This window comes from Oncorhynchus mykiss, chromosome 22 (genome assembly GCF_013265735.2).
Source record: "Oncorhynchus mykiss isolate Arlee chromosome 22, USDA_OmykA_1.1, whole genome shotgun sequence".
NCBI lineage: Eukaryota > Metazoa > Chordata > Actinopteri > Salmoniformes > Salmonidae > Oncorhynchus > Oncorhynchus mykiss.
In genome coordinates, this window is record NC_048586.1 from 27,756,953 (window position 1) to 27,783,482 (window position 26,530).

The following is a 26,530-nucleotide window of genomic DNA, read 5'->3' on the forward strand; positions in this document are numbered from 1 at the left end:
CCAGTCTGAGGTCCTGAGCGCTGTGGACAGGTTTTCATCAAGGATCACTCTGTACTTTGCTCTGTTCATCTTTACCTCGATCCTGAATAGTCTCCCAGTCCCTTGACCAAGACCCTTCTCCCCGATAGCTCATTTTGACCAGGCAGATAGCTCTAGGAATAGTCTTGGTGGGTCCAAACTTCTTCCATTTAAGAATGATGGAGGACACTGTGTTCTTGGAGATCTTCAATGCATTTTTTGGTACCCTTCCCCAGATCTGTGCCTCCAATCCTTTATCGGGGCTCTGCGGACAATACCTTTTGACCCCATGGATTGTTTTTTTCTCTGACATGCAGCGTCAACTGCAGGACCTTATATAGACAGGTGTGTGCCTTCCAAATCATGCCCAATCTAATGAACTTACCAAAGGTGGACTCCAATCAAGTTGCAGAAACATCTCAAGGATGATCAATGGAAAAAGGATGCACCTGAGCTCAATCTGAATACTTATGGAAATAAGGTGTAAAAAAAAAAAAATACATTTACAAAAATATATTGCTTTGTCATTATAGGGTATTGTAGGTAGATTGCTGAGGATCTTTTATTTATTTAATCATTTTTTGAATAAAAAGGGGTCAGAATACTTTGAAGGCACTGTACACAGACACACGGGCTTTACTCAGTGCTAGTGGCAGGTTATTGGTAAAGATTGAAAAAAGTGAAAGGGGCCTAGACAACTTCCCTGGGGAACACCTGACTCGACCTGGATTATGTTGGAGGCTTCCATTAAAGAACACCCTCTGTTTTGTTAAATGTAACTCAATCCACAATATAGCAGGGGATGTAAAGCCATAAAGTTTTTCTAGCAGCAGATTATGATTGATAATGTCAAAAGCTGCACTGAAGTCAAACAAAACAGCTCCCACAAGCTTATCAATTTCTTTCAGCCAATCAGTCATTTTTTTACAAGATGTTGAGGGCATTTCCCTATAATCATGCTGAAAGTCAGTTAATTTGTTTCACTGTGAAATAGCATTGTATCTGGTCAAAAAAAAATCCCAAAAGTTTACTAAACTGATTGGACAACTGTTTGAGCCAGTAAAGGGTGCCTTGCTATACTTGGGTAGCGAATGGCATTAGTCACAAACATCTTACGCTGCTTATATTCAAAATTGGTGTACGGTCATTGATTGTTTTTAGCAATATTTTGAATTATAAGGACACGTGAACATTAATTGGAGTTTGTGGTGTATTTGATCTGCGCATGTGCTAGCACCAGCTGTGCAAGCCTCCCTCTTTTGCACGAGTGAAATTAGTTCAGAAAAAGTTTAAGTATGCATACAAACTTTTTAAGTCTGAACAGGACACCCACATGTTTTGACCAATGCCCACATGTTTTGACCAATAAGAGAAAAATCTGAAATAAACAAGATGGAGGCGTATCATTGCTGGATTACTTTGTTCACAGCAAAAATGAATTTACCTTAAGGGCTCCCGAGTGGCGCAACGGTCTAAGGCACTATAGGCGTCACTATAGACACCCTGGTTCGAATCCAGGCTGTATCACAGCCGGCCGTGATTGGGAGGCGCACAATTGGCCCAGCACCGTCCGGGTTTGGCCATCATTGTAAATAAGAATGTGTTCTTAACTTGCTTGCCAAGTTCACAAAAAGGTTCAATAAATAGCATTATTTTCTCATTTCAAACATTACACCTGCAACTAGGGATGAGTTTAGGAGACACTGGTGTCATCCAAGTGAAGAATAAAATGTTAGCCTAGTTGACAAATAGCTGATGGAGCTCATAAAATGTAATTCAGCCTGGTCTCAGACTAGACGTAACCTAGTAAATGTAAATCCGGAACACTCAAATTAGTTGGATGTGTTACGTTTGGTATAGTTACCAATTGTAGAGGAATATAAATATCTGGGTGTCCTTTTGGACAATAAGCTTCAGTGGAGTTTAATGTACAGCCCTGACCTACAAAAAGAGCCAACAGAGACTGTACTTTCTAAAAAAAGTTGGGCTCTTTTAATATAGACTGTACTATATTGACTCTGTTTTACAAATCCTTTGAGAGTATTTTAACTTCTTGTATTGTTTGTTGGTTTGGCAATGCCACTGTCAGCCAGAGAAACATGCTGAGAAGGATTATTACCACAGCAAGCAAGGTACTTGGAGTCAAACAGACAGGCCTGGATGAGATCTTTAAGGTCAGGACCCTCTGTAAGGCTTACAAAATCATTTTAGACCCAAGCCACCCCCTGTACCTGGACTTTGAATTACTCCCCTCTGGGCGCAGGTATAGGGCACCCCTCAGCAGGAAAAACAGAACGAGACAATCATATGTGCCAGATGTGATATCCCTCCTAAATAGCTCGGGCGAATGTTCCCATTGATCCCGTAAGGCAAGCAGGCTAGTCTTTTCTTCTTTAATTTTTAAAAATGTATTTCATATTTCTTACTGTTATTATTTTTATTGGTGCGTAACTTATGAAAGTTGTATTGTCAATCTTGTTTTGTATTTAAACGGCACTTTAAATGTGTACATGACACTGCAACAAAATTTCCCCATGGGGACAATGAAGTCAGTAAGTAAGTAAGTTACATAAGACATAAGGTTACTTCAGGCAAAAACGAAAGGATGGTGGTTGGTTGGGATGGATGGGTTGCGTGTTGAATCTCATCTTGAACAACTTTAGCAATTTTGAAACAGAATGATCTGGATTTTGTAGTTGTCTTCCCCTAATCCTAACTCCTGAATGTAACCCTCATCTTAACTTTAACCCCTAGCCTAGCTAACGTTAGCCAGCTAGCTAGCATTAGCCACCAAGCCAATGTCGGACACAACAAATTGGAATTCGTAACATATACTTTTTGAAAAACTTGTAACACCATGTAATTTTTGAAATTCGAAACATATCATACTAATTGTAACTCATAACATCCACTATACATACACATACAAGCAGGGTCCGAAATGAACACCCGTCAAGAGCCAAATGCGGGTAAATTTTCCATTTGGCGAGAAAATCTCAGAAGGCTTTCCACAGCACTGACAGGTAAATATTTTTACCAAAAGTCACATAAAATATCTGGCATGATGGTTAGGAGGAAATTACTCATGTTTGCCAGCCACAGACCGCCTCTAGTGCTCCTAGTTTCGCAGCACTGTTTACTGTACAGGGCATCAGCTACTCAACATCGCTCACTTGTCACAGGTCTGCTGCTAGATATTGTTAATTAAATAGCTGTTATGTGGCAACATTTACCTGGAGTAAGCCAACCTTTGGAACAAAAACCCACCGACGAAAAGGAGGACAATTCACGTAAAAAAAATAATGTTTTGTGAGAAATGGAGATGGAGTTTCAAGAGGCTGGCTACAGTATGATGCCGAGGCGATGAGTTGTTCTGTGTGGTGTCGCAAGTACGCTAAAGATAAAAGCATAAACAACTAATTTGTCATCGGAAATAAAACACGGAAATTAAGCTGGAGAACATTTGTGAACATGAACACAGCAAGTGTCACATTGAGCCAGGGACACAGACACGCAGGCAATCAATCGGAGCCCCCCCTTGACACCCTCTGTGATGGTGCTAATGGCAGTGTCAGAGCAGACCAACACGAAGGTACTGTTTAGGACTGTACATGTCATTGGCAAGAAGGCGAGACCACTTTCTGACTTCCAGTGGATGTGCGAGTAAGAGAAAATGTTGTTACTCTTGTAGCTAGACTAGTACTTTTGTAGGTCGTTTTTTCAAGTCTATTTAGCAGACGTGGTCCAGTATTGTAGGTTATTTCTCAGCTCTTGATAAGCTTTGGTTCACCTCAAAATAGTGTATAAATAACATAAAATTATAGGCCTACTGATGCTGACATGGATCTCCATGCTTTCCTGTGGCTCTGTAACATTCTATTTTAATGTTTGTCTCCAGATGCTGTTTACATTTTAAAGCATTGTGACACAATTTACTTTATCAGCCTTATAGTGTTGATCCTTAAGTAAACAAAAGGGTAGAAGGCTAATTTAGCACAATCAACTGCCAGCTATATTGGATAACATGATTGAATATCTAATTAATTTTGTTTGATTTTTGCATGAAAAAAAAATAGGAATCGCTGTGGGCTCACCATATAGAAATGAGAAGCATGCCAGAGTTTATGCACCATATTGCAGAGGTGGAGAGAAACAAAGACAATCTGAAAAACACCAACTTTTTCTCCATGTCAGATGGCTCCACAGACAGTTTTGTGAAAGAGGAGGAGTTAGTCAGATTCTGTCACAAGGCCAAGATCGAGAAAGTCGGCATCAAGTCGGTCGAGAAAGCAGACGCGGAACACATAAGCAACGCCATCAGTGCCATCATGGAGGGAGTGTGTGAGGATTGGGGGAGCAAGTTGGTCGCTCTGGGAACAGATGGAGCTGCTGTGATGACCAGAGTCAAGAACGGTGTGGTCATCATGCTGAAGGGGGGCGGGGCCTACATCATCGCCATCCACTGTATGGCACACCGCCTTGGAATGAACTTTTGATGCCATCCAGTCCAAAGTGATGATCGCTCTAGGAACAGACTGCTTCTATCACGTGGATTGAGATATGTTCCGCATTGCGTCCAACAACAACATTGACGAATACGCTGATTCAGTGAGCGAGTTCATTAGAAAGTGCATTGGCGATGTCGTACCCACAGCGTCTATTAAAACATTCCCAAACCAGAAACCGTGGATTGATGGTAGCATTCGCGCGAAACTGAAAACCACTGCTTTTCACCAGGGCAAGGTGACCAGAAACATGACCGAATACAAACAGTGTAGCTATTCCCTCCGCAAGGCAATCAAACAAGATAAACATCAGTATATAGAGACAAAGTAGAGTTGCAGTTAAACGTCTCAGACACAAGGCAGGGTCTACAGTCAATCACGGATTACAAAAAAAAAAAGAAAAACCTGTCGCGGACCAGGATGTCTTGCTCCAAGACAGACTAAACGTCTTTGCTCGCTTTGAGGACAATACAGTGCCACTGACACGGCCCGCTACCAAAACCTGCGGACTCTCCTTCACTGCAGCCAACGTGAGTAAAACATTTAAACGTGTTAACCCTCGCAAGGCTGCAGAGGCCCAGACAGCAGCCCCAGCCGCGTCCTCAGAGCATGCGCAGACCAGCTGGCTGGTGTGTTTACGGACATATTCAATCAATCCTTAACCCAGACTCCTGTTCCCACATGCTTCAAGAGGGCCACCATTGTTCCTGTTCCCAAGAAAGCTAAGGTAACTGAGCTAAACGACTACCGCCCTGTAGCACTCACTTCCGCCATCATGAAGTGCTTTGAGAGACTAGTCAATCACCATATCACCTCCACCCTACCCGGCACCTTAGACCCACTCCAATTTGCCATAAAGATCATCAAGGACAACAACCACCTGAGCCACTGCCTGTTCACCCCGCTATCATCCAGAAGGCGAGGTCAGTACAGGTGCATCAAAGCAGGGACCGAGAGACAGAAGCTGTTTTTCAATCTCAAGGCCATCAGACTGTTAAACAGCCACCACTAACATTGAGTGGCTGCTGCCAACATACTGACTCAACACCAGCTCACTTTAATAATGGAAATTGATGGAAAAAATGTATCTCTTGCCACTTTAAAACCTCTTAGAGCTCTAGGGGCGCTATTTCATTTTTGGATAAAAAACGTTCCCGTTTTAAGCGCGATATTTTGTCACGAAAAGATGCTCGACTATGCATATTCTTGACAGTTTTGGAAAGAAAACACTCTGAAGTTTCAGAATCTGCAAAGATTTTGTCTGTAAGTGCCCCAGAACTCATTCTACAGGCGAAACCAAGATGATGCATCACCCAGGAATTAGCAGAATTTCTGAAGCTCTGTTTTCCATTCTCTCCTTATATGGCTGTGATTGCGCAAGGAATGAGCCTACACTTTCTGTCGTTCGCCCAAGGTCTTAGCAGCATTGTGACGTATTTGTAGGCATATCATTGGAAGATTGGCCATAAGAGACTACATTTTCCAGAGGTCCGCCCGGTGTCCTTTGTCTAAATTTGTGCGTAATCTTCAGGTGCAGGCATTTTCTCCTGGGATTCAGGAGAGAAAGCATGTTTCCAAGAACGATGTATCAATGAAGAGATATGTGAAAAACACCTTGAGGATTGATTCTAAACAACGTTTGCCATGTTTTCAGTCGATATTATGGAGTTAATTTGGAAAAAAGTTTGCGTTTTGAGGACTGAATTTATGGATTTTTTTTGGTAGCCAAATGTGATGTATAAAACGGAGCTATTTCTAATACACAAGGAATCTTTTTGGAAAAACTGAGCATCTGCTATCTAACTGAGAGTATCCTCATTGAAAACATCAGAAGTTCTTCAAAGGTAAATGATTTTATTTGAAGGCTTTTATGTTTTTGTTAATGTTGCGTGCTGGATGCTAACGCTAATGCTAACGCTAAATGCTAACGCGAAATGCTAACTCTAGCTAGCTACTTTTACACAAATGATTGTTTTCCTATGGTTGAGAAGCATATTTTGAAAATCTGAGATGACAGTGTTGTTTACAAAAGGCTAAGCTTGAGAGATGGCATATTTATTTCATTTCATTTGCGATTTTCATAAATAGTTAACGTTGTGTTATGCTAATGAGCTTGCTGATAGATTTACACAATCCTGGATACAGGGGTTTTTTCATAGCTAAACGTGACGCAGAAAACGGAGCGATTTCTCCTAAACAAATAATCTTTCAGGAAAAACTGAACATTTGCTATCTGAGAGTCTCCTCATTGAAAACATCTGAAGTTCTTCAAAGGTAAATGATTTTTTTGAATGCTTTTCTGTTTTTTTGTGTAAATGTTGCCAGCTGAATGCTAATGCTAAATGCTACGTTAGCCATCAATACTGTTACACAAATGCTTGTTTTGCAATGGTTGAGAAGCATATTTTGAAAATCTGAGATGACAGTGTTGTTAACAAAAGGCTAAGCTTGAGAGCTAGCATATTTATTTCATTTCATTTGCGATTTTCATGAATAGTTAACGTTGCGTTATGGTAATGAGCTTGAGTCTGTATTCACGAACCCGGATCCGGGATGGGGAGATCAGAAAGGTTAAACAATGCCACTTAATATAATGTTTACATACCCTACATTACTCATCTCATATGGATATACTGTACTCGATACCATCTACTGCATCTTGCCTATGCCGTACCATCACTCATTCATACATCTTTATGTACATATTCTTTATCCCTTTACACTTGTGTGTATATGGTAGTAGTGTGTATATGGTAGTAGTTGTGTAATTGTAAGGTTAGATGACACGTTGGTTATTACTGTATTGTCTAGAAGCACAAGCATTTCGCTGCACTCGCATTAACATCTGCTAACCGTGTATGTGATAGAGGTCGACCGATTATGATTTTTCAACGCCGATACCGATTATTGGAGGACCAAAAAAGCCGATACCGATTAATCGGGCGATTTTTTTTGTAAAATGTTTTTGTTGTTGTAATAATGACAATTACAACAATACTGAATGAACACTTATTTTAACTTAATATAATACATCAATAAAATCCATTTAGCCTCAAGTAAATAATGAAACATGTTCAATTTGGTTTAAATAATGCAAAAACAAAGTGTTGGAGAAGGAAGTAAAAGTGCAATATGTGCTATGTAAGAAAGCTAACGTTTAAGTTCCTCGCTCAGAACATATGAAAGCTGGTGGTTCCTTATTCCCCAGATAAGAAGTTTTAGGTTGCAGTTATTATAGGAATTATAGGACTATTTCCCTCTATACCACTTGTATTTCATTAACCTTTTGACTATTGGATGTTCTTATAGGCACTTTAGTACTGCCAGTGTAACAGTATAGCTTCCGTCCCTCTAGTTAGCGTGCGCTAACTAGCTAGCCATTTCACTTTGGTTACACTAGCCTCATCTCGGGAGTTGATAGGCTTGAAGTCATAAACAGCGCAATGCTTGACGCACAACGAAGAGCTGCTGGCAAAATGCACGAAAGTGCTGTTTGAATTAATGTTTACGCGCCTGCTTCTGCTACCACCGCTCGGACAGATACTTGTATGCTAAACCAGATTATATGCAACGCAGGACACGCTAGATAATATCTAATAATATCATCAACCATGTGTAGTTAACTAGTTATTAGGATTGATTGTTTTTTATAAGATAAGTTTAATGCTAGCTAGCAACTTACCTTGGCTTACTGCATTCGCGTAACAGGCAGTCAGTCTCCTTGTGGAGTGCAACGTGAGAGAGGCAGGCCATTATTGCATTGGACTAGTTAACTGTATGGTTGCAAGATTGGATCCCCCGAGCTGACAAGGTGAAAATCTGTTGTTCTGCCCCTGAACAAGGCAGTTAACCCCCCGTTCCTAGGCTGTCATTGAAACAAAGAATGTGTTCTTAACCTGTTAAGCCTATAGGGGCGCTATTTCATTTTTGGATAAAAAAACGTGCCCGTTTTAAGCGCAATATTTTGTCACGAAAAGATGCTCGACTATGCATAGAATTGACAGCTTTGGAAAGAACACAGTCTAACGTTTCCAAAACTACAAAGATATTATCTGTGAGTGCCACAGAACTCATTCTACAGGCGAAACCAAGATGAAACGTCAAACAGGAAATGAGCAGAATCTCTGAAGCTCTGTTTTCAAATGTCTCCTTATATGGCTGTGAATGCAGCAGGAACGACCATGTGCTTTCTGTGGTTTCTTCAAGATGTCTGCAGCATTGTGACGTGTTTGTAGGCATATCATTGGAAGATTGGCCATAAGAGACTACATTTTCCAGGGGTCCGCCCGGTGGCCTTTGTCTAAATTTGTGCGTAATCTCCAGTTGCGGTCATTTTGTCCTGGGATTCAGAACGGAACGCACACTTCCACGAAGGATATATCATCGAAGAGAAATGTGAAAAACACCTTGAGGATTGGTTCTAAACAACGTTTGACATGTTTCAGTCGATATTATGGAGTTAATTTGGAAAAAAGTTTGGCGTAATTGATGACTGGATTTTCGTTTTTTTTTTGTAGCCAAACGGAGCGATTTCTCCTAAACAAATAATCTTTCAGGAAAAACTGAACATTTGCTATCTAACAGAGTCTCCTCATTGAAAACATCTGAAGTTCTTCAAAGGTAAATTATTTTATTTGAATGCTTTTCTGGTTTTTGTGAAAGTGTTGCCTGCTAAATGCTAACGATAATGCTAACGCTAAATGCTACGCTAGCTAGCTACTGTTACACAAATGATTGTTTTCCTATGGTTGAGAAGCATATTTTGAAAATCTGAGATGACAGTGTTGTTAACAAATGGCTAAGCTTGAGAGCTAGCATATTTATTTCATTTAATTTGCGATTTTCATGAATAGTTAATGTTGCGTAATGGTAATGAGCTTGAGTCTGTATTCACGATACCGGATCCGGGATGGGTAGATCAGAGAGGTTAACTGACTTGCCTAGTTAAATAAAAGGTATAAAAAATAAAATTATATATATATATATATATATATATATATATTTTTTTTTTTTTTTTTTTTTTTTTTTATCTGCAAAATCAATGCCCAAAAATACCGATTTCGATTGTTATGAAAACTTGAAATCGACCCTAATTAATCGGCCATTCCAATTAAATCGATTGACTTCTAGTATGTAACAAATAAAATTTGATTTGATGTTTCTGAAAGTAGAAGACCTCCTCAGTGGGCTCTACACCTACCACACCAGTCCACTGAACCGGGCAAAACTGGTAAACAGCTTCCAGGCTCTTGGGCACACCACTGGTGCCCACCAGAATTGGCGGGACCCAATGGGTAGGACACCTACTGCGTGCACTGGAACACATCCTGCGAGGTTACCAGGGGCTTGTCCAGCACCTGGAACAGGTACTGGCTTTAGATTGCTATGCTAAGTACTCCAAAAGTCATCATCAATATGTAATGTCCAGTAAATAACAACATACACGGTTACAATTGGTACCATGTTTCCATGATTTATGCACGGATAAAATGTGTCATATCTAATATAGGTTTTTTGGACAGCAATTTACTATTTGTATGTCTTTGTTCTTTATCTATTTAAGATTCAATGTGCTGATGCCCAAAATGTCTGATGTGTCTAGCAGGCCAAGGCCAGTACTGCGAGGGAGGCTGTTATCCGCTTCTGTGGCTTCCTGCATGACACACTAACACACCGGAGCAAACTGTCCGCCTATCTGCAGAGGTCCATAGCAGAAGCCCACAGCTCCTTGTGCTCAACACAGGCAGAACTTAACTTCACTAGGGTAGGGGGCACGATTTTCACTTCCGGATGAAAAACATGCCCAAAGTAAACTGCCTGCTACTAAGGCCCAGAAGCTAGGATATGCATATAATTGGTAGATTTGGATAGAAAACACTAACGTTTCCAAAACTGTTCAAATAATGTCTGTGAGTATAACAGAACTGATTTCGCAGGCGAAAACCTGATAAGAATCCATCCAGGAAGTGAACTTTTTTTTAATGTTTGTAGTTTTCTATTGAATGCCATTAGTATCCATTAACTTAGGAGTCAAATTGCACTTCCCATGGCTTCCACTAGATGTCAGTCTTTAGAAATGGTTTCAGGCTTGTATTCTGAAAAATGAGGGAGTAAGACCACTGAATGAGTGGACCATTCAGTGGCCCACAGACTTTTTATGCACAAGACCGAAAGCGCGCCTTTCTTGTTTACCTTTTATATTGACGTTATTGTCCGGTTGAAATATTATCCATTATTTAGGCTAAAAACCTGAGGATTGATTATAAAACATCGTTTGACATGATTCTACGAACTTTACGGATACCATTTAGATTTGTAGTCTGCCTGTTGTTACTGCGTTTGAGCCTGTGGATTATCGAACAAAACGTGCGAACAAAAAACTGAGGTTTTTGGATAGTAACCTCTTGGTGTTAGGGGGCAGTATTTTCATTTTTGGAAAAAAAAACGTTCCCGTTTTAAACTGGATATTTTGTCAGGAAAAGATGCTAGAATATGCATATAATTGACAGCTTTGGATAGAAAACACTAACGTTTCCAAAACTGTAAAGATATTGTCTGTGAGTATAACAGAACTGATGTTGCAGGCGAAAGCCTGAGAAAAATCCAATCCGGAAGTGCCCCAGATTTTGAAAGCACTGCGTTCCAATGACTCCCTATATGGCTGTGAATGTACCATCAATGAGCTTACGCTTTCTACGTATTCCCCAAGGTGTCTACAGCATTGTGACGTAGTTTTACGCATTTCTGTTGAAGAATAGCCGTATGGGGGCACATTGCGTAAGTGGTCACATGGTGGCTCCGAGAGAGATTCTCGCGTAAAGTGCAGAGGTAGCCATTACTCCAATCGGTCCTAGAGAAAAAGGAATTGTCCCGACGGATAAATTATCGAATCGATATTAGAAAACACATTGAGGATGGATTCTAAACAAGGTTTGCCATGTTTCTGTCGATATTATGGAGCTAATTTCGAATATTTTTCGGCGTTGTGGTGACCGCAATTTCCGGGTGATTCATCAGCCAAACGTGAAGAACAAATGGAGCTATTTCGCATATAAAAATAATATTTTGGGAAAAAATGAACTTTGGCTGTCTACCTGGGAGTCTCGTGAGTGAAAACATCCAAAGTTCATCAAAGGTAAATTATTTAATTTGATTGCTTTTCTGATTTCCGTGACAAGTTTGCCTGCTGCTAGCAAGGCATAATGCAATGCTAGGCTATGATAAACTTACACAAATGCTTGTCTAGCGTTGGCTGTAAAGCATATTTTGAAAATCTGAGATGACAGGGTGATTAACAAAAGGCTAAGCTGTGTTCCAATATATTTCACTTGTGATTTTCATGAATAGGAAGATTTTCTAGGAAGATTTATGTCCGTTGCATTATGCTAATTAGTGTCAGATGATGATAACGGTCCCGTTCTCGGGCTGGGCATCACTACAGGTTAAGAGAGACTTTATCAAACAAAACAAACATTTATTGAGTAAATGAATGTCTTGTGAGTGCAACCATATGAAGATCAAAGGTAAGTGATTAATTTTATCTCCATTTCTGACTTGTGTAACTCCTCTACTTGGCTGGTTACTGTTTGTAATGATTTGTCTGCTGGGCGCTGTTCTCAGATGATCACATGGTATGCTTTCGCCGTAAAGCCTTTTTGAAATCTGACACAGTGGTTGGATTAACAAGAAGTTCATCTTTAAACTGATGTATAACACTTGTATATTTATGAATTTTTATAATGAGTATTTCTGTTTTTGAATTTGGCGCTCTACAATTTCACAGGATGTTGGCCAGGTTCAAGCGTTCTATGGAGTGATGACGCACGCTTCACCATCTGGCAGTCCTACGGACGAATCTGGGTTTGGCGGATGTCAGGAGAACGCTACCAGCCCGAATGCATAGTACCAACTGTCAAATTTGGTGGAGGAGGAGTAATAGTCTGAGGCTGTTTTTCCTGGTTCGGGCTAGACCCCTTAGGTCGAGTGAAGGGAAATGTTAACGCCACAGCAAACAATGACATTCGAGACCATTCTGTGCTTCCAACTTTGTGGAAACAGTTTGGGGAAGGTCCTTTCCTGTTTCACCATTACAATGACACCGCACACAAAGGGTGTAGAAGAAGTTGAACAAGCAGTTGCCCACATACTTTTGGTCATGTAGTGCATCATACGAAATGGTAACAAATTAATACCATACTAAATGGAGTATCTTGGATTTACGTATATAGAATACATTTTCATTTAAGCAGGCAAGATAATTATGAACAAATTCTTATTTACAATGACCGCCTACCCTGGCCAAACCCAGACGACGCTGAGCCAATTGTACGCCCAATCACGGCTGTCCCTATGACAGCCTACCTCCTTACAAACTGTAGCTATACCCACCCCTGCTGGCAGGAATGGATTAGAGGCGAACCGGAGGGAGGAGAGCCAACCAGACTGTGTCATTGTTATTACAGAAAAAAATATAAATTATTCCGACTATTAGTAACACGTGCTGGCGAGTCATGTAACCGACAAATCCAAGAGCACTACATAGAAGGAAAAAAACGACCATGCTCCGAACACAATACAGTGGACATTGTTTTCACAACACTCAAAACAAATGTCTTGTATTTGAGATAACTGTGTAAAGTAAACGTTTAATTGGAAAGTTACCCCAGAAACTATTCGGTGCAACCAAAGAAAATACACGTGACGTAGTCAACTTGCCGAAGGGAGGCGCTATACTGTTACATGTCTAACTGCCCTGTTTGTGTGAAAATACTTGACAGACCTAAAAACAATCATTCTCCGTATGTCGTTTTTACAACACTATTCCAAATCTATTCCAAATAATATAACATGTTCAACAACGGCTAAAATGTGCCCCTCTTCCGTCAGCAAGCAGGACCTCCTCACGTCCGCCATTAGAGACAGCGCGAAACAATAAGAGAGGGCAGAGGCAAGAGGATGAGAAATAAATAAAATCTCAGGCGGGTTAAACATTTACTGCTAAGTGGTCGCCTTTTTTTACTTTAAAACATATCAGGAGACACAGGAAGTCCGTGGACATCTGTCGTACACCATAGCTAGTTGTTGAAACTTTGACTAATTAACCGTAAAATTGTACAAAAGGTATTGGACATTCTTACCTGAGTAGAGGTTGAAACGATATAGCGCCACTTTTGTGCCTTGGCATACATCGAGGAACGCATGCGCGACAATGAGCAGTTCTTCTTCGGTGGGATTAATCGACGTTTGGCCTCCAGCGTTAATGGTGCATTACCGCCACCTACTGTGCTGGAGGATGGGTCAGCGACAGGGAGGAACTACTAGCCTAATTTAAATATAAACCACATGGAACATTTCATAAATCAGATTTGAAATATAACTAAAAACTTCCTAAAGTGCCTAAAAGCTTCTTTTTCACATGTCCCATGGCATGTTTTTCTGACTTCTAGGAAGATTTGAACCCACTACCTAAAATCTCCCCACATTTTCACCATCATTGTAAAGTTATTTAGTCGCTTTGACAAAGTTATTTCTGGGCCCAGTTTTCAAAAGTTATCTGATCGGATTTCAACAATCGGATAGGATTAAATGTTAGAATTGGGGTTTTCAAAACTGAAAAACCCCAGTAGGGTTCAGATTTGGTCATCCAATCTGACATTTAGGATTAAATGTAGTTTTTGCATTTTTCAAAGGTGATTAGGATAGTTTTGATGCCTAAAATCAGGATGATCTTAATCCCACTGGAAGGGTGGATTCAGGGTGGACTTAGAAAGGTGAAAGGCATGCAAGAAAGAAATGTAATGTAATTAAGGTGAACAGGTTTAAAAAACATTCTTACATCTGAAAACCAAAAGTTCATATGTTAAATTGACTGCATTATAGGTATGTGGTCAGTTGTCATATTGAGATGTGTCAAATAAATGTGTGTACTTACTTATAACATAAGTGATCTTCAGGCTTTATTATTTTTAATATAGGTACCCTTATTAATATAGTTTATGTATTTATGTACTCATCTCTGTTTCCTTATGACAGTGTAGAAGTAGTACCACAACCTGTCCAGTAGATCGAATGGTTTTCTCAAAAACAGCCAAATTTATCTGATTCTGTATTGCAAAAAAGAGGATTACAGAATTAAAACACTTGAAAAACTATGCCCTGAAGACTATTATTTATTTAATGTGATTAGTGATTCATTTACATGTGTCCCTAATTTTAAGGTAAACCCTGTGAAGTGAACTGAACTCTCGTTTTAATATGGCGAAACTATTCCTTTCTAAATATATTTTCAAAAGAAACATATATAACAGTCAAATCATAGTGTAAAAGCAGGTGAACTCATTTATACTTTTTTTTGTTATGTTCTGGTGTTTTGTGGTGGAGAACTGAGCTTACAAGAAGAGGAGAGAATTGGACCACAGCCCTCTGAGTATGGCAACTGTCACTCAATCCACTCCATCCTCATGTCGCGTTCCCCTGCTCAGACGTTGCTTGCATCAACCAATGGTTATGTGCTACGTCATCAACTGTGTCATCGGGCACCAGATTTCTATAACATATGTGGTTAGCTCATCATAAAATACCTATCCAGGAGTTGTAAGTTCTATCATCAGTCAGCAACGCCTGGGCAGAGGAACGCACCTTCTTTGTTCGTCCTCAAAGAACACTCCATTGATTAAGTGGAGATAAAGGACCATCCAGAAGCGTGTTCAGGACATTGAAATGGTACAAGACATTCAGATATAAATATATTGTGTAGAACAGTGGTTCCCAAACTTTTTATGGTCCAGATCCCCTTCAAACATTCAACCTCCAGCTGCGTACCCCCTCTAGCACCAGGGTCAGCGCACCTTCAAATGTTGTTTTTTGCCATCATTGTAAGCCTGCTACACACACACTATACGATACATTTCTTAAACATAAGAATGAGTGTGAGTTTTTGTCACAATCCGGCTCGTGGGAAGTGACAAAGAGCTCTTATAGGACCAGGGCACAAATAATAATATAATAATAAACAATAATTTTGCTCTTTATTTAACCATCTTACATATAAAAGCTTATTTGTTAATTGAAAATTGTGAATAACTCACCACAGGTTAATGAGAAGGGTGTGCTTGAAAGGATGCACATAACTCTGCAATGTTGGGTTGTATTGGATAGAGTCTCCGTCTTAGATCATTTTTCACACAGTCTGTGCCTGTTTTTAGTTTTCATGCTACTGAGGCCAGAGAATCCACTCTCACATAGGTATGTGGTTGCAAAGGGCATCAGTGTCTTAACAGCGCGATTTGCCAAGGCAGGATACTCTGAGTGCAGCCAAATCTAGAAATCTGTCAGTGGCTTCTGATTAAATTACATTTTTACAGAACCGCTTGTTGCAATTACGATGAGGATCTCTTGTTCAGGTATCGGTAAGTGGACTTGAGGCAGGGCATGAAAGGGATAAGGAATCCAGTTGTTTGTGTAATCCGCTTCGGGAAAGTACCTGCGTAATTGCGCACCCAACTCACTCAGGTGCTTCGCTGTGTCACATTTGACATTCATTGTCCATAAGCTTGAGTTCATTTGCACACAGAAAAATCATACAATTATGGAAAGACCTATGTGTTGTCCTTGTTAATGCAGATAGAGAAGAGCTCCAACTTCTTAATCATAGCCTAAATTTTGTCCTGCACATTGAATATAGTTGCGGAGAGTCCCTGTAATCCTAGATTCAGATCATTCAGGCGAGAAAAAACATCACCCAGATAGGACAGTTGTGTGAGAAACTCGTCATCTTGCAAGCGATCAGACAAGTGAAAATTATGGTCAGTAAAGAAAACTTTAAGCTTGTCTCTCAATAAAAAAAAGTGTCAATACTTTTCCCCTTGATAACCAGCGCACTTCTGTATGTTGTAAAAGCGTTACATGGTCGCCCATATCATTGCATAGTGCAGAAAATACATGAGAGTTCAGGGGCCTTGCTTTAACAAAGTTAACAATTTTTCCAAAACGTCTTTCAAGTTGTCAGGCATTCCCTTGGCAGCAAGAGCCTCTCGGTGGATGCTGCAGTGTACCCAAGTGGCGTCGGGAGCAACTGTTGGCATGCACATTACCACTCCACTATGTCTCCCTGTCATTGCTTTTGCGCCATCAGTACAGAAACCAACACATCTTGACCACCAAAGTCCATTTGATGTCACAAAGCTGTCCAGCACTTTAAAAATATCCTCTTATTGTCCTGGTTTCCAGTGGGTTGCAGAAGAGGATGTCTTCCTTAATTGACCCCCCATAAATGTAACGGACATATACCAGGAGCTGTGCCAGGCCTGCCACGTCTGTTGACTCATCCATCTGTAACGCATCGAAATCACTGGCTTGTATGCGACGCATCTACTGCCATGTCACTGATGCGTCGTGAAACCGTGTTGTTTGATGAAGGCATTGTCTGTATAGTTGTTTTGGCCTTTTCCCCCAGCATTGTCCCAGCTGTATTCGCGGCAGCAGGAATAATTAAATCCTCCACAATAGTATGGGGCTTGCCTGTCCTAGCCACTCGGTAGCTCACCATATAAGACGCTTCTAGCCCCTTCTTATTAATGGTATCTGTTGTTTTTATACTTTAATTTTTTTAACCATTTATCCATTTTCAAGCAAACGGAATGAGCAGCAGCTACATTTGGCTACATACGGACTGTTAGTGGAATTCCTGCAAGAGTGTAACGGTTAATGTGATTGGATGTTAATTGTTTTACAAGACTACCATATTTTGACATTGTGCTGTTATTTCTCTGAACACTAGATGGTTTAAGTGTATTTTCGGCAGTGAAACGAGGCTACTCAGGGGAGAAAAAAACCTCACCCAAATGTATAGCCCGTTTGGAAAATATAAATGGACTGTTTGAAAATGTGAAAACATTTTTTTTTTAAACGAACAAATAAAAAAATAAAAAAATGTGAATCAAAATTTTATTTGGCGTACCCCCGACGGCATTGCGTGTTCCCCTGGGGAATACCTGGTGTAGAACATACTATTTTCTGTCCTTGAAACCTGTCAAGTCTATACATTACATTAGAATCCTGTGTCAACTCTATACATTACATTTCTACACGTCATCTTACTGAAATGTCAAGCCAACACCTTAACCGTTACGCCAAGTGGTTTGACCCTCTTGATGTACTAGGCTAGGTACAAACGTTTCTGAAAGTGCGCCAGTGTCACCCTTTGGGAGAGCGTGTCCCCACACTTCTCTATATCAAGTCCCTCATGTGTACCAGCCTCTTGGATGCTCTCATGGGTGCCATCCCACTTCTGACACCAGTGTAGCGAATTCGGGAGGTAGCTCCTACCATGCAGGTATAGCCTACATAATGAGATTATTATGGACAATTATTTTTATTTGTCAAACAGTAGCCAAGCATCGATCATCATGTCACCAGAATAAGATATCTATTGGAAAGCAGCATCAAGCTCATCACCTTGCAATTTAACCACCCTGTAAAGTTCATCATAACTTATTTAATCTGTAACATCATAAACTGCATGCTTTCCTGAGCCGTCAGGGGAGGTTTGTAGCCTAGTGGTTAAGAATAACTGAAAGGTTGCTTGTTTGAACCCCGAGCCACCTAGGTGAACAATTTGGCTGTGCCCTTGAGCAAGACACTTAACCCTTATTTCTCCTGGATAAGAGCGTCTGCTAAATGACGTAAATGAAAACATGTTGTAGGGGGAAGACCACACGTCGTCACGTGACCTCAAGTTTACTTCAATATGATGGTTATTATATCAATATTTGCACATTAAAAGCATTACCACTGACGTTTCTCACATAATTCATTTTACTGACACAAAAATATCCCACCTCATCTAGTGTATTTTGTTTCCTCACATTTGGAAAGTTTACCGACAAAATTGCTGTTTCCATCAGGCCTGTCCTGACATTTATTATTCGACATGTACTTTACTCGCATAAAAATGTTGGATGAAAACCTAGTTAGTGTAAATAGCTCGGTTTCCATCCAACTGGGACAGATTTTCATACAAATATTCTAAAATCCCCACGAAAACATATGCACATTTTCCCACCAGAGATGTTTCCATCAAATTGACTTGTGGATAAAAGGCTGTACATGATGACCCAGTGCACATAAAAACACCTTTTGAAATACTGTTGCTTATTTCTCGCATAATTCATTTTACAGACACAAAAGATCCCATATTGTCTAACATATTTAGTTTTGTCAACATTTGTAAAGTTTAAAAAGGTTGGATGGAAACCTGGTTAATTAGACAATGTTTGCATGTGGCACACCTTTTCGTCTCATTAAATGCTTTCAATATTTGTACATGTACAATTTATAGTTGGTTTGAGGTTAAGTGATTGAAATTTGGAGCGATTGGAATTTTAACATATTGTCCCATGTACATTATGTAATATACAGACAATCCCTAACTAGCCCCAAAGGGATATTCATAGTCAACCCAAATGTACCATGGCATTACGACTGGGTCGGGTGCAGCAGCACTCCGAATTGATGATTAATTGTGTGCTGCCAGCTGTGGGGAGGATTGAAACAAACCAAACCTTAATTTATGTTGTGCTGCCATTTTGTACGAGACGAACTAAGATCAAAACTATCATATTTACACTTTGGAGTCAATTTTGACAGTAGAATAAATGTTTATGACTCATATCAATGCCACATAGGTGGTTTTCTAAATGAAAAGTAGTTTTTTATGGGAAGTTGCTCTTTAAGATTTGCAGAGCTATGACTCCACTGGCTCAGGCCATGAACCTAGCTATCTGGGATCCTTTGGACATCCCCACCCCATTGAAGTTTAAATGTAAAATGGGTAGGGGGTAAAGGTTAGGGACGTCCCAAGTATTCCCGATAGCACTTACCATCTTAGCCATCCGCCCACCAAACACACAACAATTCATTGATTGAAGACAGCTTGTGTCAATTAAAGAACAGAAACTATTGTTCTCATGTTAGGGACTTTCCATTGGCGACTTGACATTCAGGAAATAAAGAACATTCTTGTTCCGTTTGTCTGACAGCTGGTAGTTGGCTGACTTCGCAACATCTTCAACAAATTACCTTACATTCCCATTATGTTTACAGTCATTTATGAATATGATATGAAAACATATGTACATTTCATTTATCATAGAGACAGACTCGTGGTGTCAGATGTCAGCGAAAACATCATGCCGGTAGACACCATAGACAGAAATAAAATCTCACTATTTTCTGGAACTAAGCCTAGTCTTCAGCATAATTTAATGTTGGAACCTGTTCCTGATCTTCTCACTGACACTACACCAACTAGCAGATGTGTGTGTGTTAGCCAGGGTTCTTGGGTACTTGTAACCAGGATGGGTTATAGAGTTCATATTGAGATTCTTGTAAAATGGCAGTGTTTGAAGTAAAACTGAATGTATCAACATTAGACAAACAAAGACAATATCAGAAAAATGTTGACAGACCAGTAATGTAATTCAATTACATAATGGCAATTGACAAATCTACAGAAAAAACTACACACATGTTTATCCTTCTGTGAATTATACCCCATTTTACTTTGTTGCCACAGTTTGCACAGCAGTTGACAAAAAAGGGGAAATGATTTCAATGATGTGGCTATTAAGGCAGAAGGAATCCTCAAATTAATTCCAACATCTTATAAAAACAAGGACGGCAATTCCTATTCATATTACAGTAGATGTTTATCCTAGATTTATCATACGTCTACAATGACATGGCATAGCCAGGATGTGCTCTGCATTATCGTCATTACAACAACTTCAACTACAGGTGATCTGGATGTCTATTTTGTTCCAGTAGTTAAAATCATGCATTCTAGAAAGCTCTTATGTAGTTCTAGACAAAATAATTCATCAGAATGTGTTTCCTTTCATCCCAAGAAACAGGATTCCACTCTTAAGGAGTCATGTTAGACCTTTAGTAAATTAACATCTGAAGCGTCTTGTACTGTACATACTAGAATTTAACCCACTCCAACAGTGGTAAAGGTGCCTAAATCAACAATAATCATTCAGATGTATGACACCCCACATGTGTATGTACAGACCATAAAATGTAGACAACTCCAGAAAGGCAAAATTTACAAAAATTCTATTCAAAAATATAAAAAAGGTCTAAAATGGTTTAATTGAGCAAAGCATTAACTTGGTCCAAAGTATCTTCATTCACTCCTTGCCTGTGATGCTATCAAGAGCACCCAGGTCCCAAACAAAACATCAGGATATTGTCCCCCTAAACACACACACACACACACACACACATCTGTTAGACTATTAATTGCAAACACATAAATAGACGTGATTGAACAGGGTTGAGATGCTGTTCTTGTCATTTAATCCTATGCCAGAGAGACAGTCTCTCAAACTCTGGGTGGATGCTGAATGTCCAACAACTTTTTCTGAAGGTAGCCTGGAGTGGCTCAAACTGTTCTCCATGTTCTGATTGCATACATACATACATACACACACACACACACAAGATTCATGTGCAATCTTCCATGCTGTACTTTGAGTTCAGACAGCTTGCGAACTCTGAAGGTGGCAGGTGCTACATATCACTGTAGCTGAACACGGAATGCACAGATGAGAAGCTTCACCTGGGGAGAGAAAGAGTCCAACAATCAAATGTATTAATAAAAGGTAATTGATCAACAACTTGTCAGAGTATTTTACAGTAACTAGGCCTAGAGCCCCTCTCACCATGGCCATAGGTTACTCTGCTGGTGGGTGGGTGTGTGTGTGTACCTTGGCTGTAGGTGACTCTGCCAGGCGAATGAAGAGTTTGTTGATGCCTGGCACTGGGCTGAATGAGTAGATGAAGTGACTATCCTGTGGGGTGTAATTGAAAGAGGAAAAGATGAGTGACCTGACTCAGTCACCTTCCAGGTAGAACAGAACACCAGCCCTTTACTCCACATCTCTAGACCTGGATTATTCCTGATCTAGAGTGACACTCACTAGGAAAATAGGCAGCTGGAACTTGTCGTTGAGTATCACTGCGTGGACGCTGCAGGGCCCACACAGCCTGGCTGTGATCTCACTCAGGAAGTTAGCATGGAAGATGAAGAGCAGGATGCCTGAGCCTGGATGGAGAGAGAGGGAGGAGACACATTTAGTTGGGATGAAATGCTTTCCCTAAACACTACCCAGACAGTGTGTGGAGGGGATTTGCACCATTTGTGCGTGTATCCTACCCTCTCCAGGTGTGTGAGGCGATAGTTTGTAGGCAAACTCCAGGGAGAAGTCTGGACCCTCACACAGTCTGTGACACGCCAAAGGGAACACTGGCTCCAGCAGGGCCAGCCGAGTCTCAAAGTACGCCCGGATAGTGTTCTCTGCCACATTTGACAACCTGAGTGTGTGTGTGATTGAGGGAGAGAATGTGTGAGAGAAAGAATTTTTTATTTTATTTGTGTGTGTAACCGGCGTCACTGTGCTGCTAACAGTATGTGAGGATACAGTATAGGATCTTAACTCCGTTACATACAGGTAACTGACAAAATTATAGAAACACTTGAGAAAATGAGGGACACAAAGTATATTGAAAGCAGGTGCTTCCACACACACACACACACACACACAGTTCCTGAGTTAATCCCATAATGCTTAGGGTCATGTGTAAAAATGCTGGGCAGGTCATTATTTTGGCTACCATGGCAATGCCCCCATAGGATGACAATGCCTCCATCCACAAGGTATGATTGGAAACAATGAAAATGATGTAAACCATATGCCATGGCCGTCTCAGTCACCACATCTCAACCCAATTGAACACTTATAGGAGATTCTGGAGCGGCAACTGAGACAGCTTTTTCCACCATTAATGACTAGGATTATGCCTTTGGCTTCTGGACAACGAAAGAAAGTTGATATCAAAACCAATAGAACAGGAGGGCGGCAGGTAGCCTAGTGGTTAGTGCGTTGGATTAGTAACCGAAAGATCGAATCCCCGAGCCGACAATGTAAAAACAATATACAAATCTGTCAATCTGCCCCTGAACAGGCAGTTAACCCAGTGTTCCTAGGCCATCATTGAAAGTAAGAATTTGTTCTTAACCGACTTGCCTAGTTAAATAAAAGGTCAAATAAATAAAAGGAGAAAAATGGCATAGCGGCAGGTCCAATAGGGATGTAAATGGTAATACATTTGTCAATACAAATTGAAAATACTTCACCAGAAAGCATGACTTAGCCACAGAACAATGGAGGATCATTAGCTGTGGATTGTTTCATATCACAAGCTCATAGGGAAGCCCGCAATTTGGGCAGCGAGCGTGGCAATAGGATTAGCTGATTGAGTTTCGGCTGTCAGTGAACAAATATGTTTGAAGATAATGCGTCTTGAATATAATTAAACATTTTGAGAGGAAGGGGAGTGTGGTGAAGACATGGGTGAGTCTCTCTCCAGAATGGCTCAACTGTCTCCTGCCAATTCTTGCGCATTCACTGTTCAATTTTGTAAATTGTTTGCCCTTTATTTAAAATGTAAAATAAATTCCCCATTACATGTCACCAGTAGTAAATGTACCGTCATTTGGTTACATTAATTTATCACTCATTCTCAAGAGTGGAAACATTGTTTACAGAGTTCAAAACTTGCTACACTTGTGGGACAAGTTTTGGTTAATTTCATAACCATTATTTACGAGATTTGTACATTTTTTCCATTGTCTTTTGTTTCGAGTACTTCATGTGAGCAATGAGTACTTCATGTGAGCATGTGTCTGGTTTCTCTGTCCTGATAATGTTGAGGGAGTGCGCGCGCCTGAGCACGCTTAGAAGTACTTGGCCTGCTGCGCTGAAATGTAGGAAAGTGTTTTTTAACATCATTGGTATTTTAAAACTATAGTACCTCACAGCAAGCAACTTGAAAAATCTTTACAACAATCTTTCCCTCGATAATCACTATTCCTCGGTGTGCAAGAGCAATGGGAGTTATAGTCCTACTGCTGTATTTTCCTATAGGCTATGAGTTCCATACACTAATTTCTTTAGCCGCCAATGGATCACGGTGTATCAATGTATCCATATGGCAGAGGCTGGTGATCTCACATTATTTGACTTTTAAATTTAAGATTTTTATTATATGAATTCAGATTTTTATGATTAACCAGGTGACAATGATTTTGAGAAACAAAAATGTTATTATTGAAATGAAACTGTTTCACAAAAATCACAACTGACACGCAGAACGGTATAAATGGTAGGATAAATTGTAACCTTCCCGAAACTTGAAACTCGCGTGCTGCCTATGAAGTCTTTATAAAATAATTGCCTTCACATTTCCATGGTCGGATTTTGCCTATAGGCTACTGACTGAAGCAAGGTAAGACATGCCTCATAATATGAAATAAAACATTCAGGTTTCAAAACAATAAAAAATAAAAATGCATACAGCCTCCAGCTCACATGGTAAAGTGGTGGGTGGCAAACCTGTTGCCTGTACTTGAATTGTGAATGGGAAGGACGTAATCAAAAACCAGTTGAGAACAAAAAAATAGTAGCCCCTTTTAATCGCGCAACAAAACTGTTTTTAACACGCAATTGCATTTACAATTGTTGCACTATGAAAAGCATGTTTTACTCCAGCAGCAACCAGCTGAGGAGCTGCAGAAGAAATCCCCCCCCCCCCCCCCCAAAAAAAAGTTACTGTATGCTGTGTGCTTGTGATATTTATTCGACTAATGAAAATGAACAGGCCAATTTAATTCCACTAAATTATGCAAACTAACCTATAGACCAATAAGCATGATGGTTAAATATACTTACATCAACTGGTATTTCCATCAATAAATAAAAAGCATTATTTTGCAATGGGATTTTTTTTCTCACTGTCATTTTCGCCAACAACATTTTTATTTATTGGCTTTTCATTTTTTATTGGGGGGCAAAAGCCATCAATTGCTGCTAAGGCCGTTTTAGACAGTTGTAGAATCTATGCAAAGGTGCATTGAAGCTGTTCTAGCTTGTGGTGGACCAAAGCCCTATTAAGACACAATGTTGGCCTTTCCTTCATTTAGTCAGTTAGCTGTATATACCTTATACAAACCAATTCATATATGTTTACAAAGAGCGAGTGAGAGTGTGTGTGACGTGGCAGTAACACTCACATGCTGATGTGGTCCTCGATGAGCTCATACACCAGCAGGTTGTTGCTGACCTTGGCGAAGTGCATGGCCGTATTCTTGTGTTTGGACAGGATGTTGCAGTCGGCTCCGTACTCCAGTAGGAGGCGCACCACATCAGCATTACCCCTCTTGCATGCCTACAGAACCAAGGCTACTGGTAATGAACTATAGCGATAAGTCTGTCACATACGACTTTAGCAGAGATGAGGCTATTCACAAAAAGGGGTCATTGACAAGGTTCATCTCTGTGCTTTAGGGGTGATGTTGCGTTCTAATTAAACACAGCATTTATCTTCACCTCCCCCATTTCCCCCTTATTTTTTTCTCCTCCCCCGTACCTTCATCAGGGCTGTCTCTCCTCCCAGTGTCTGAGCGTTGACGTAGGACCCTGCCTCCAGGAGGATAGCAACTGTGGTCAGGAAGTTCTGAAATGATAAATGAAAGGATAGCGGGTTAAGTTAGTAAGTAAACATTGCAGAACAGACATTTAACATACAAACAAGGGGAATGTATACGTGTGTACTTGTAATAAGGTGGTTTAAACCAGTCTGTCCTGTGTTACCTTCTCCGCAGCGTGCATTAGGGCAGTGGTGCCGTTCTTCTGCCGTCCGTTCCCCTTCACCCCCTTCTTTATCAGCAGCCTCAGGATGTCATCCTGTCCCCCTGCTGCTGCCAACATACTCAGGGACATACCGCTGGAGTCCTGTGGGAGGCAACAGACACACAAACACACACACACACAGACTCCTTCATTACTGACGACCAAAGCTTTTCAAAGCCTCTGGTAGCAAATACTATGGGGAGGGGGGCAGCAATCCAAATGTATCTGTGTAATTATTTAAATAATTAAGGGAGTTCACTTTATTGAAAGTTAAAGGAGAATTTCTCTTTTCTTTTTTTACGAGGATGAGGAAGTGAATTGTTGGTTAGAGTAGGTCTCTCAAAAGTAAAAATGAAAAAAAAGAAAAAATTGCAAGTGTCAAACCTTCTATAACATTCCATTTACAGAAAAAAAACAAGAGATTTGGTTCTAAAAAAAAGCTAACTTCTACTTTATGCATATCGACTTACCTAGGGTGTTGTCTTTTCATCCAAAAGGGTTTTAAGTTCATAAAAACATCATTAAATCTTAAAGCGGTTTTCCATAATTGTTAATGGTAAAGTTCTAAATCCCTGTTGGAAGACTAATGGACAAGTAGGCTCTACGAATATTCTGAGAACTGAAAGAACATGTCTTGCAGCTTAAGAAGTTTACGTCAAGTAACAATTTATTAACCAAGCAAATATAGTATCTTAGATTACACACAATGAGCACCAGGGGGTAACGAAAGGCAGCTTGATAACAAATACATGTTGGTGAAAAAAAACTATTTAAACATCTTTAGACAGTAAAAGTGGGGTGTGGTTGAAACCCCTGATTATTTTTCAGTTAACACCTAACAGAGCTGTTGCAGTTATAACGTGAACTGATAACTAAACTAAGCAATTTATTTACATGATTCTTCCATGAACCTTGGTCCAATTAGAAGCACTTTCAATAGTAATGAAGTAATATAATAATAATAGTAGTCAAGTGGATTAAATAAGAGAAGCAACAGCTATCAAATCCTATACAACTTAGTCTGTTTAAATTAGTGTTGAGGAACTTAAAACTGCTGTGAAATCAATATGGTTAAGACAGTAGTGAATAATAGCAACATTAATAGAAAACGTTGAAAGGTTTATCGTTTGACAAGAAGTAATAAAACAAGTAGATGGACAGCTAAAGCCTAATAAACCACATCAAATTTAGTACAAGAGGAATAGGTTGTGTGATTCTCTGAAACCAATTCCACATGCAGAATGAATGAACCGT

General features: G+C 40.0%; 2 protein-coding genes across 4 annotated transcripts in view; both read right to left on the bottom strand.

Annotated features, from left to right (window-relative positions):
- Window positions 1-13,756, bottom strand: part of LOC110501685 (M-phase phosphoprotein 8) — a 29,334-nt gene extending 15,578 nt beyond the window's left edge. Inside the window, exon 1 of one of the 2 annotated variants that reach the window (XM_021579417.2) lies at window positions 13,661-13,746. In XM_021579417.2, the coding sequence (XP_021435092.2) occupies window positions 13,661-13,723 (63 nt within the window). In that variant the 5' untranslated portion in view covers window positions 13,724-13,746. Of the gene's footprint in view, window positions 1-13,660 lie in introns of both variants that reach the window. The other variant, XM_036959033.1, reaches the window with a different exon arrangement.
- Window positions 13,757-19,618: 5,862 nt separating this feature from the next.
- LOC110501686 (M-phase phosphoprotein 8) overlaps window positions 19,619-26,530 on the bottom strand; it is a 40,553-nt gene continuing 33,641 nt past the window's right edge. The window contains exons 8-14 of one of the 2 annotated variants that reach the window (XM_021579422.2): window positions 25,238-25,378; window positions 25,014-25,100; window positions 24,658-24,812; window positions 21,742-21,899; window positions 21,506-21,630; window positions 21,293-21,376; window positions 19,619-21,144 (exon numbers count right to left, since the gene is read on the bottom strand). In XM_021579422.2, the coding sequence (XP_021435097.2) occupies window positions 21,103-21,144; window positions 21,293-21,376; window positions 21,506-21,630; window positions 21,742-21,899; window positions 24,658-24,812; window positions 25,014-25,100; window positions 25,238-25,378 (792 nt within the window). In that variant the 3' untranslated portion in view covers window positions 19,619-21,102. Of the gene's footprint in view, window positions 21,145-21,292; window positions 21,377-21,505; window positions 21,631-21,741; window positions 21,900-24,657; window positions 24,813-25,013; window positions 25,101-25,237; window positions 25,379-26,530 lie in introns of those variants that run through there. The other variant, XR_002470238.2, reaches the window with a different exon arrangement.